General features: G+C 42.9%; 1 protein-coding gene across 1 annotated transcript in view; it reads left to right on the top strand.

The window, feature by feature from the left end:
* The window catches only part of RAP1A (RAP1A, member of RAS oncogene family), a gene marked incomplete in the record, with an annotated part of 951,057 nt that overhangs the window by 504,642 nt on the left and 433,764 nt on the right, over positions 1 to 12,651 (top strand). The window contains 1 exon segment of the mRNA XM_044076989.1: positions 8,114 to 8,198. Coding sequence (XP_043932924.1) covers positions 8,142 to 8,198 — 57 coding nt within the window.

A 12,651-nucleotide genomic window follows, 5' to 3' on the forward strand; every position in this document is an offset into this window, starting at 1 on the left:
AGAGTGAAATTGTGCTGTGCAGCTATGTTCTAAGCTAACATGGCTAGACTGCAGAGCAGGTATGACCTTGTTCACCTTTGCTTGTTGATGTACCACGTGACTATTGTCTGCAACAGCTTGAAGAGGTCCTGGGAATCAAAGAAGATTCAGAGAGTTGAGTGCCTTGATCAGGGAAGCATCACTCTTACATTTGTGTTTGCACTAATATCCGTCCTGAAACTGTTCCCCAAGCAAAAGTACAAGGCGTCTGTGGTCACTGACTGCTTTGGAATAGGGAGGGAGAAGCAGAAAGCTGGATTTGGGGATATCTGTTCTCTCCTCCTTGTGATTTCTCTTCTGACAAATCCCAGCACTGGGATCTGAAAAGACGAGAGGTGTTGGGGCTGAGACAAAAGAGACTTCAGATGCTACTGTCTTTCTCTTCTGGAGTCTTGCCAAGGATATCATGAGAATCAGGGATACCATGAGACCCAAAATCCTTATGTATTCCCTCACATTTTTTTGTTTTTCTACACCTAGTGGTTGGTACTTTTCCTACTGTCTTTTACTGTTTCTTAAAAAAAAAAAAAAAAAAAAAAAAAGTCTTTTTTAAAGTGATTTTTTTATTGTTGCGATACAATGTCAGATAAAGGTGCTGCTGGTTTCAAAAAGTACGTTAAATGTGGGCGTAAGCTTCCTATGTCCAATGCCCACACTTTGTTTACTGCCTTAGACCTTTACATTTGCACGAAGATTGTTCCACATGCCATGTATTTAACCCCAGGGCACTTGTAGAGTGAAAAAATAAACTTATCCTAAACAGTTTATTACCTTTGCCTTTGGAGGGGCTTTAACTGGAGATCAAGTCTAAACAATCAAAAACTTCTCCGAAAACTTCTACATCCTCCACCATTTCGGAACTAAACCAGAAAAGAGCCAAAATGGCTCCAACCTCATACTCTGATCCGAAAAAGAAAAAAAATGGTGGACCCAACTTCCTTGGATCTGACAAAAGAAGTATTGGATCTGACCACTTCCAGTCCTACTGGTTCAAGTGTCTTTCACCTACCCCGAACAAGATATTAACCTTCTGTGGATCCAGTGCCCTCAAGGGTGCCATCACCATTTTCATAGTATCGCAGACTCTGGTCCCCATCTATTTCCACTCACTCTTCCAGAAGTTTGATGGAGGAAGATGTGGAAAGTGAGGTGCTGAAGATCCTCTTGGCACAGAGTCAAATGGGTGTCTTACCCCTTCAGGTCAGGAGGTCCGTCCTTTTCACTACACCCCCACTACTAGTTCCTCCTCTGACTCATTCTACTATCTGAGTCCCTGAATCCAAGCCATATGGCTCCGTGTGGCTTGGATCCGAAGATAGCAATATCATCAGATCAGAACCTTACTCTGAGTGCTCCAGTTCGCTCAGATCCAGAGTACTCTCTGAGCTGCAGCTTCCTTGTCAGATCCGAGGTGTTAGAGTTGACTCTGAAGTTATCAGCACAGTCTCTGTGCCTTGGCACTGGATAGCTCTGCTCCAGCTTCCATCTCTGAGATTGCTTTTGAAGAGAGGGAACACTGGTCCAAAAGCTGGTCTTTTCAGATCTGAGGTCTTCTCTTTCTCCTGAGTGGTCTACCTTCGAGACTGTGAAGATGGTTCTCTCTACTTTGGCAGAACGGATGGATCCAGCCCCCATGGATCTTAAGCCTTCTACCTTGAGGTCTCTGCACTCCGAGCCTCATCACTCTTTAGTCAGAGACAGCCACTCTGAGACCCCCATGCATCCCAACAGGGTATCTTGATTTCTTCCAATACCTCCCCAGAGTATCCCACTGAGGAGGTCCGTCGGAAGAAGACATGTAAGAGGAAGCACTTGGACTCCCCAGAGGAGTTGATCACTGAAGATACGGACTTCAGTGAAGGTAAACGGTCTCCAAAATCACCTCCTGAAGTTGTCTAATTTGGAGACATCCTTGAGATCCTAAAATGGAGAGGTGGCTGGACGCCCAGCAACCCTTCATCCGAGGAGTCTGTATTCCCAGAGTCTTTTGGTACTGGCCCGTCTATCCTTGGTTATTCTGCCTGCCAATGAGCTTATTGAGTTAGTCTCTCTACAGGCATGGAAGGAGCCAGACGCAGTTAAACCCTATACTTAAGAAACCGGACAAGATTATGGCACCACCTTTTGTATTAGCAGTTTTGAGGTAACAAAGAACATGCTTTTACAATACATACATATGTACCTATATATATGGGAGGATATTTAATATTATGACACATATCCCATGCATAATAGATCTTTTAACTAGCTCACTCAGCCTCCTTGTCACTCCTCAAAATATTCCAATTCCTTTCAGTATATTGTAGATGTCCCTACTATTACTGTTATAGGTAAAGTAGAGTCTAGATTTACTGGATACATTTAGTGAAAACTTTGTTGTTGATAGTTTTGGAAAATAATGTTTAATTCAAGATGGAATAAGCACATTGTCATATACTCCGTTTTGTGGATGATATTTTTATTTTATGGAGGGGACACAGTTACATTGGAATTATTTTTAGATTATCTGCATTCTACAACCACCTTTCTAAAATTTACCATGATCCATGTCAATTTGTATATGACCAATAAAGGGCTTTTCCTCAGGTTACATAGAAAAGAATGCTGGAAAACAGTCTGCTAGTTTTTTAGCAGCAGCAGCCCTCTCGTTCTTGTTCCTATAACATAGGGGCAAGTGCAGTCTGCAGGACTTTCTGACACTGAGATTCTAATTTTCAAAAAAGAAATTTCTGGGTTAACAACAAATTTTGTCAACAGAGCTAGTGGGTTAGGACCCGTGTATTGGATAGGCGTAATAAAAATCTTGATATAGCGTTATAAAAAATCTAAAAAGATCTATTATGCACTGAGGATAATGTCCATAATATTAAATATCCTCCCATGAATATAGGTACCACAATATGCATGTTCTTATATTAATAAAAATAATATCATATTCCAACATCCCAATAGTGGCAAGATATTTGAATTTAAAGGTAGTGCAGAACAGAAAACATAGTTTATATAGCTGAATGTTTAGCATGTACTTCATTTTATGTTGGCTTGACTAATAAAATGTTCAAAGTCAGGATATTACTATATAAACATGTTGAGTCTTTCCTACACATTCTTTTAAATTCAAAGTGATAGCTAATGTGATCATATATACGAGGGGTGATGTTAAAGCAAAGAACAAGTTTTTAGAAGCAAGGTGGATTATAGAATGATTTTATATTGTCTGAAGAAATACAGCAGTGTCCTGCCTTTCTTTTGTTTGCAGTTTTGAGGTAAAGGGGTGCCTGTTGATGCTATGGTCATGGTGGCAAACACCAACAAGGAACTTTCTGAACAGGGAGTCTAGGACAATGGACAAGTTTGGAAAGCATGTTTATACTTCAGCGACCTTCGCCTTAAGGTCTCTAAATTATTTGGCACATTTTACAAGATTACAGAGGGATTTGATTAAGGAACTGTCAAATACCCTCTCAGGATCCATTTCTGCAGTGGTCCAATCATCTGTGACTTCTCAGTTGGCTACCCTGCAATCTATTATGAATTCTTCCATGAGGCTCATTTTGCATGTAGCAGAAGGAATCTCAAGGGTAGCGGGTTCAGGCACTTCCATCGGGAGACTTGTCTGGGTGCGCTTGTATGATTTTGTGGAGCCCTTCAAGTCTTTGTTCTTCAGTGGCTCCTTTTAATGGTACTTGTTTGGCCCCAAAGTGAAGAAGACTTTATCCAGGTGTGAAGGATGGAAAGACCCTATCTGCTGTGGACGTACGTTTTTGACCCCTCAAAGATCTTTTCTAGCAGTCAATGAGGTGGTTGGAAAATGTAGTTCAAGAAATCCCGGGGTCCTTTCCAGGACACATGTGGAGGAAGTTCCCCCAGAGGCCGTGCAGGAAACTCCAGTGGTCAACTCCACCCCCATGGCAGAGGTGGCCCACAAAACCAGGGGTCCAGAGATTTTCTTTTACAGACCTTATGAGCGCTCCTGAAAGGAGGCTCGATTGGCCACCTGCTAGACATAAAAGATACTTGAGTGCAGAGGATTATTTCCAGAGATTATAAAATTCCCCTTTCCCTTCCTCATCCAATCTCAAGAAAACCCCCCGACGTTCCACCCAGTCAGAGAGAACAGGCAGCAATTCAAATACAAAAGCTGCTAGAAAGAGTCCTCCAAGAGCTCCCGCCAGACCAGATAGAATTCGGAACTTACTCAGTGTTCTTTTTAGTGCCAAAAAAAAAAACAGTGGACTGGAGACCAGTTGTGGATCTCTGCAACTTAAACATGTCAGCTTGCACCAAGTTTCAGATGCATTTTTCAGTCCATTCTCCCTTTTCTGGGCAAGGGCAACTGGATGTGCTCATTAGACCTGCCACATAAAGATGAAAAGATGATCCATATGGTACTTATGCTTCCGGCTGGGAGCCATCCATTACCAGTTCAGAGTTCTGCCCTTTGGTCTCACCACAGCCCCCAGGGTTTTCACCATATGTATGCCAGTAGTAGCATCTCACTTGAGACAGCAAGTATTCTATGCGTTTCCATATCTAGATGACTGACTGATTATCGTCCCGACTAGGCATCAGTTTATAAGGGCAAGAGATGAAGTTTTCTAGACATGTTCTTGTCTGGTGATAACCATAAACTACGACAAGTGTCAACTGGAACCAGCTCAGAATTTAGAATTCATAGGAGCACTTTTCAACACAGTTATTGATTGCAATTCAAACCAGCAGTTTGATGCACTTCAAAAGTCATTCTGACTTATTGGACTGTCTTTGGTTTTGGGAGTTCCCAGAATTTTTCTTGAACTCCCTTGCCATTTCTTCTTAAAAGTTAATTTACCTGCATTTTGTTGAGATTGTTTTTCTTACCAAAACTGTATGAGGAGTTAAGTGTGTCCTTGGGAAAATTTAGAAAAAGAAGGCTGAAAAATCTTAGATTCTGTATATCAGCCCTTTCATCATACTTTTTATTGCCTCTACAGCGGTGAGAGAAAAAACTAAATATTCAAAGGAGAATTTAAAATCACATTTTTAAATCATCAAGAAGGTTCTGAGAACACATCCACGCAGACTTCCTCAAAGTACTACCAGTGGTTATAGCCCTTGGTGTCAATTGAGTCCTTCATGTACTGTATGCATTGAGTAGTGGCTTGTACCATAGAATAAATTAAATTGTTTAAAGCAGATTTTCTTCACAAACAGAAACTGCAGACAAAACATTCTCATACTTTCACAATTAGTCCGGGCAGAGTTTAACATGTGAGCCTGATAATTAAGAATTCTGAAAAATCAAAGTTGCAGAAGCATACACTTTTTCCATACTTAATATTTCTATTCTTATCAGAAGTAGTAGGACTGGAATTAACTGTTTAGCAGCAGAAGGATTAACTAAAGCTATAGCTGCTGTGTCAGGTTTGGGAATAGTGTATAAAAACTTGAGTGAGGAATTTTATGCATCCTATCTGCCTTTTTAGGGGCAACTGGCTGACTGTAAGGAAAGTTGCATGCAGTAAACACACACACACACACACACACACACACACACACACACACACACACACACACACATCATCCAAGGCAGAAAAAAATAGAGGAATGGGTGCAGGTTCTTCAAATTCCTTCTGAGGGACTGAGAAACCTCAGTGTTCTCCCACTGAAAACACTGACACGTTATAGTAGTCTCAGAAACTGAAGCGTCTTCGATTCTGAATCAGAAATCTGAGGAGAAAAACCCACATTTGTCCCTTCCTGCTCCTGTCCAGATTCAGAATCCTGTATTTTCAAGAAAGGAGGTATTCATGTTTCTTTTACCAGAAACTACTTTGCAGGAAGGATCAGTAACCTGAATTAAATCCCAAGCCAGACACAGTAGACTACTCCTGGCAAAGCGAGTTTGAGAGAAGTAGATACATGTTTAGTTTTCTTTCTTTTTGGCAGGAAAAGTGGGACCATCAGTGTTAATGGCAACAGCAGCTTCCCCAGGAATGAGTGCACATTCTGACCAAAACAGGAAAGCTTTCCCTGTTCCCTCAATCAAAACTGACAAGAGTGGCTCTCCATTGCCCATTGGGGGACCCCAGCAGCCACAGAGGATATGGCTAACCCGCCATCAATAGTGGGTGTAGTTGCTATACCAGGGGGATCTGGGGAAAGATTAGTGGCCTGAGGTAAATGTCGACAGCAGAGTCACCCACCTGCAACTGAGGCAAATTGCTAGTGTGCTGTGGTGGCAAAGATTGTTTCCTTATCTTTTACTGTTTGGGGCTGGAAGAAGATCCGACCAAGAGACTGATATTTCTGTGGTCAGGCTGAAGTAGTGCCTTCCCCCACTGAAAACCAGCAGCAAATGCTGGTAAAATTAAATGTTTTTAAGTTACTTTTTCCCCAGACAAAGATAGTAAAAAGCTCTTTAAAGCCCTTTACTAGCCCTGCAAGGTAAAATAAACACAATTTCTCAACAGAAAAAATGGTTTTCAGTTAAACAACTTTAAACTTAACAGGAAAAAAAGAGCACTCCATTTTTAAAAGTACAGTACAATCTTATGACAGTCAATCAAAACACAAACTCTTTGCTTTAAAGTATTTCCTGAAGAGGAAAGTGTCAGTGATAAAATTCTTAAATGGATTCCCCCCATCCCCACCCCAAGGGAACTTATCTGACCAACAAAGGAACAGCATAATCTGAAGATCTGTCTTCGAAAGCCTCAAACTAGAGTACTCTTGGGCAGCAGTAAAGCTCTGAAATGCTTGGTGCACAAACTTGTCTTTTAGTCGGCTCGGCTCGAGCTGCCTGACAGTTTGGTCATGTGGAGGTGGCCCTGAAACTTTGATAGCTGTCTGCCTATCTTTGGTAGGATGCAACTGCAACCCATACAGCTAGGCTCCTGCATCAGTGATCAGTAGGATGAAAGTCTAGTAGTATGCACAAGAAAATGTGTTTTCATGCTCCCCACTTCTTTTACTTTGAAATGTGGCTGTAGAGCCACAGTGCATTTGGTAGGGTGATGAGGGCAGTGAGAGAGCAGATCCTAGTTTTAGTTAATGCTAAGAGAAAGGAAACATTTAATCACTATAGCAAAAACTAGTGCATTGGGGTAGAATGTGATTGAGTTAGTAGAGGACTAAATAGGTGGTTTGGAAGGATGGGTGGAATTCACTTTAATAAGGGAGAGAGAGAAGTTTTATTTTTAGTGCAATATGTGCTAGAATTGGAAGTAGTTGAATAAGTTATTGCGTACTGGTTTCTACATATTGAATGTAGCAAGACAGTGTCAGTACTGGACTTGTGCTAGTGTTGCCAAAAACAGCCTATACACACTAATTTCATGCTGGGATTGCTGCGAAAGGGGAAATCAGTTGATCAGTGTCACTTTGATTCCTTGGTATGGCTCTCTAATGTAGTGGGTGGGTGTGTGGGAGCTTTACTCTCTTCAATGTGATGTTTTGTGTGGAAGTAACTTGCTTGTGCATTGCAGAGAAATTTATTTGTGTTTAAGATGTAAGTAGGATACATTTTTCGTTTGTATTGTTATATGAATGGATTGGCTTGGTGACCGTAGAGGTGTGTGGGGGGCGGGGGGGGGGGGGGGTGAGCAGGCATTTGTTTTTCATTGTATGGGCTTTTTTAAACAAACTGGATATGCATTCACAAAACTTGTATCCCAAAGGTAGCCATTATAGTGCCCTCAGTTTGGAGTTTTGGTTATAAAATGGTTACTGTCTTAATCACTGATGAAATTATAATATTTGCTAATAAACTGATTTATTTGTTAACGGTAATAGAGCAGTGATCAAACTGGACCTTTGGTTGCAAAAGATGGTCAGAAACTTGGAAATTGTACAGATATTGTAAAGTTGGGAAAATGTTTAGTGGGTACCACACGTGTAATTAAATTAGAAAACACAGTAAAATATGCAAGTGAAGTTACTAAATTATATATAAAAGTATCTAATACAGTTGTTACTGGTTATAGTATGTACGGAAATAGTTAACTCGTTAACTGTTTTTGTAATAGAAGTAGAGTGAAGCAATGGTAAATTCTGTACGTGCATCTTTGTTCATGGTTATCTGATTTTATTACAGGTTGTGGTACAAGGGAGCAGACCACATCATGCGCGAATACAAACTAGTGGTCCTTGGTTCAGGAGGTGTTGGAAAGTCTGCTTTGGTGAGTAGTTGATACTGTCTCGCAGGCTGATTTGGTATTTATCAGTGTTTCCCAACAAACTGAGCTGTTATTTACCATTGATTCATTTGTAATATCTGATCTATGTAATGATGTTTTGCAGCCTGCTGTTCTACTTTGCTGTGGTTATGCTAAAGGTTAATTTGATGTGCTTTACAAAGCAGTAGTATTTAATATAAATTCTTTTAAATATTTTCTCAGAAACTTGACATCCTCGAGCAATTTTCCATTGCTGCTGGAATAACATAAACTGACTAGCATACTGTTTGCCATTCCAAGTTTTGGAAGACCGTGTGTTAACTTTTTTGTTAAATGTCCACCTATCCAATTCAGGGTTACAGAGGTTTGGAATCCCTTCCTTCAAACTCCTCTGGGCACAAAATGCAGAAACTAATCTTTGGGGTGCCAAGACCCACATCATGTATGCAAGTTCACCCATGGCCTGTGTTTGGGAGGTAAGAGGAAACAAGTGCTTGGCAACACCCAGTGCATACACAGTGGGGGATGTACAGAATCCATTAAAAGGTACCTAAAGCAAACCCAGCCAAGATCTAAATGTTTCCTTGGATAAAGAAGTGGTGTTTGATCCTCCTTCTGCTGAGGTTCTTAAAAGGTTTGATTAAAGGGGGAAGTTAATTCAAGGGGTTACACAGATTTTCAACCCTTATTTCCAAAATGTAATAGAAAAATTTCTTCCGGTTCAGATTCCTTTTATAGGAAACGGAATAAACGGTCTCAGTTCAAGTTCCTCTTTTAGTAGACAGATTAAGTGCTCCTAGCAGTGGCAGGGAATTTCAAAGAGGAAAAGAAAGACCTCCCAAAACCAAGAAAAGTGTAAGAAATCAGACTTGACTTTATGCACCCTCATGTGTTTTCCCCGTCCCACTCTGGTGATCCTGTAGCAATAACAGCTGGACCCAAGTTAGTTTCTTCACTTCCACTAACTGGTACCAGATAGTTTGAGACACTTTGGTACTGAGAATTGCACTGAAAACCTACACTTGGCAGTGGGATTACTTTCCTCCTTTTGTAGGGTTCTGTCTCTGAATCTGTCCAATCAGAACTCCCTGTTTCCTCCTGTCCTAGATCAGATGCTGTCTCTGGGGTTATAGATACTGTTCCCCCAGATGAAATAGGGAGAAGTCTCTATTCAAGAATATTTCTTTTGCTAAAGAAAGAAGGAAACGTGCAGGGCTGTTATAGACCTTTATTTTTTAATCTTCACATCAAAATTCTAAATGCTGTCTCTTATCTTTCAATCCACCTCTGTTCTCTAACTCTGGATTTATAAGATGCTTATCACATTCCATTTCTCAAAGATTTGAAACCGTTTTTCTGTGTCTGGTTTACATATTCTGTTTACTGCCTTCCCCTTTGTATTATCAACAGCTCCAAGAGTGCTTACAAAGTGCCTGGTTGCTGTAGTAGCACATTGCGGTATTTTCCAGTGTTTAGACAGTTGCCTTATTTTTTTGCAGATTCTTTTACAAACTTGTCAAGAATGTCTGTTTTAGATAATACAACTTTCTCATCTTGGGTTTTCAGGTGAACATATAGAAGTAATTTCTCATTGCATCTCACAGGATGGTGTTCATGGGATGTCTACTGGATACATTCCTCATAATGTCTTTTCTTCCTCAGGACAAAGTAAAATGTTAGAGTGAGCAGTTTCTGTTATTCTCCAACCATACTCGAGCATCTGCTGGGGAATATTGCAAAATTCTAGGTTTCATGGCCTCTACTATTCTCATAATTCCTTTGGCTAGACTTCATATGGTCCTAATACATGCTGTCAAACCTGTGAACCATATTTGGACTCCAAGCTCTCTACTGGAAACCACAGACAACACCACAGTGATATAAATATCGAGGAGGGGGAGCAGATCTTAGCCCCTTTGCAGTGGTAGCCTAGAATCTAGTGACTCTGCACAGTATATCCCTCCAAGCTTCGTACATTCCTTCAGAACAAAACATTTTGCAGACAAGCAGGACCAGGACAATCCCTCATAAATCGAAGTTGCACTTGGTGTTCTCCCAGGAATTGCTCTGTCTGTGGAGAATTCAAGTAGATCTGTTTGCCTTCAGTCATAACAGACAGTTAAGGAAAATCTGCTCCTGGACTCTCTTGCACTCGGGCTCAGAAAACGGATACTTTTTCATTTCCATGGTCAGAAATGATCTTTGTGTTTCACTGTTGCAATTCTAACTTGTGGGATTTCCTGCTGTGGAAGCCCTTGGCCAGCCTGACTACCAGAGCAAAAATCTCCCTTCTCCTCCTAAGGGTGGCGGACATCTTGGCCTGATGTCAGTATGCTTGGGTATAAAGGGGAGCCAGCTGACACCATGACATTAGTCTTTTCTTGGTGACAGAGCCCGAAACAGTATATGTTAAGTTGTCAATCTCGCCTTCATTCTTGCTGGATGGGTTCGGAGCCGATCCTCTGCTCCAACTCGGCCTAATACTAAAGCTTGAGAGCTATTTTTACCGGCTCGAGGCTATGCTATGTCCCGTAACACTAGGCATCATATACCCAGATCTTGTTTGCCGCTTCAGCTACGAGGTTGTGTTTTCACCGGCTCCAGGTCGTATTTAAAATTTTTTATAATTATAGTCAGTTTTCGATTGATATTTTTTCCCTCGATTTTTTTCTGGTAGTGTTAGTAGTCTCCCGACTAGTCTTCCTCCCTTTATTAGTAGTCTTCCTACTATTTTCCACCCTTAAGGTGGTTAGGCCTTTACCTCCCCCTTTTTATAGTAGTTTTGTACAGTAGGTTTATACAGGTTCCTTTAGTAGGTGTGTGTGTTTGTAGAATTTTGTTGTTAATATAGTAACTTTGACTGTCTGTTAAGTGTTGTTTGAGTTTGTATACTTGTTTAGACTTTGTTGTCCCGTTCCTGTGGTACCGTGTCTAAGGATACCAAGATATCGGTATTCAAGAAGTGTGACTCGTACTGTCAGAAGATGTCTCTGACAGACGGTCACACTTCTTTTGTGTATTGTTTGGGCTATCTGCACCTGCAGGACTCTTGTTCCATCTGTCATGCTTTTAGCCCAAGAGTCCTGCAGGAGCGCAGAAATAAGCTCATCTTAAGGGGCTTATTGAAGCCTGAAGGTTCTCCTACCAAGCCTCTGTCAGGAAAACCTAAGCCCGCCAAACCGTCTGCTCCATGTCCGGAGCCGGCACCGAGTGGACCTTCTTCTGCCTCGTCTGTTCCGGCTGGAACCGATACATCGAGGCCTCAGTCTGTTCCGACTTTGGCGTCGGAGCAGTCTCCAAACCGAAAGCGCTCTCTATCTCCTTCATTGGAGTCGGTCAGGTCGGCTCCGAAGTCCCCTTTGCTGTCGGAGTGGAGCCATAGGTCTCACTCCTCTAGATCTTCCAGGCTTTCGGACCACGATCTCGAGAGGGTAGTCAGTAGGCTTTTGAAGTCGCAGGCGCTTGCCCAGTTATTGCACAGCCTGTCTCAACAGACACCTTCCCCAATGCCTGCTCCAGTTCCTCCTCCGACTATTCCTTCGAGCTCGGAGCCGAAGGCCGTCGGGGTTCGTACCGTGGGGGCGTCGGAACCGCGGTTCCTTTGTCGGCTCCGATCCCTTCATTGGCTCCATCCTTGGAGGGATCCAGGCGCCGGGATTCCCTCGTCAGTTCCAAGGGGGCGAGTGGCATCGGACCCTTGTCCTACCCCGTTCTTTCTCTCGGCGCAGGGGAGCTCGGCCCTGGCATCGGCCTCGGTGCCGTCCCTCTTGGTGCCGGGAGGAGCTCTCATCTCTTTGGAGCTGGGTCCCTCCTCTCCGCCTGATAGGGGCGCCTTTGAGGTCATGGGGAGCGTGCTGGCTCCTATACCGGCGCCACGGTCGGCCCCATCGGCCCCTCCTTCCATGGTGCCTGCTTCAGCCTCTGCCTACCCTCCCGAACCTAAGCATGGAGAACCAACGCTCCAGGTCGCCCCATTGGGTGTATCCTCCTCTTCTGAGGCCTCTCCAGATCCTGTGGGGGAGCCCCCTCGGAAGAGGACATGAAAGAGGAAGCATGTGGACTCCCCGGAGTCAGTGACATCTGACACCGACCTGGAGGATTTGGAAGGGTCCCAAAGGTCCCCCTGTGAGGATGTCTCATTTTCTGACATCCTAGAGATCCTTAAACAGAGGGGGAACTGGTCTGCCCTCAACCCTTCAGAGGATGAGTCTGTGTACCTGGATGCGATTCTCACCCTTCCACCTCTTGGGTGTCCCCGCCTTTCGATCCACTCATGGAGGTGGTGGCTCAGAAGGCGTGGACGGCTCTGGATACTATGGAACCAACTCCCCAGAGGCCCACAAAATTTATTACAGCCCCTTCGGACAAGCAGTTTCTCACTAAGGACGTCCCTGTTGATGCCATGGTGGTGGCGGCGGCCACTAAGAAGGAGTTGGCAAGCGGATGTTTTCTTCAG

This window comes from Protopterus annectens, chromosome 7.part0 (genome assembly GCF_019279795.1).
Source record: "Protopterus annectens isolate FY-2018-M chromosome 7.part0, PAN1.0, whole genome shotgun sequence".
Lineage (NCBI taxonomy): Eukaryota > Metazoa > Chordata > Ceratodontiformes > Protopteridae > Protopterus > Protopterus annectens.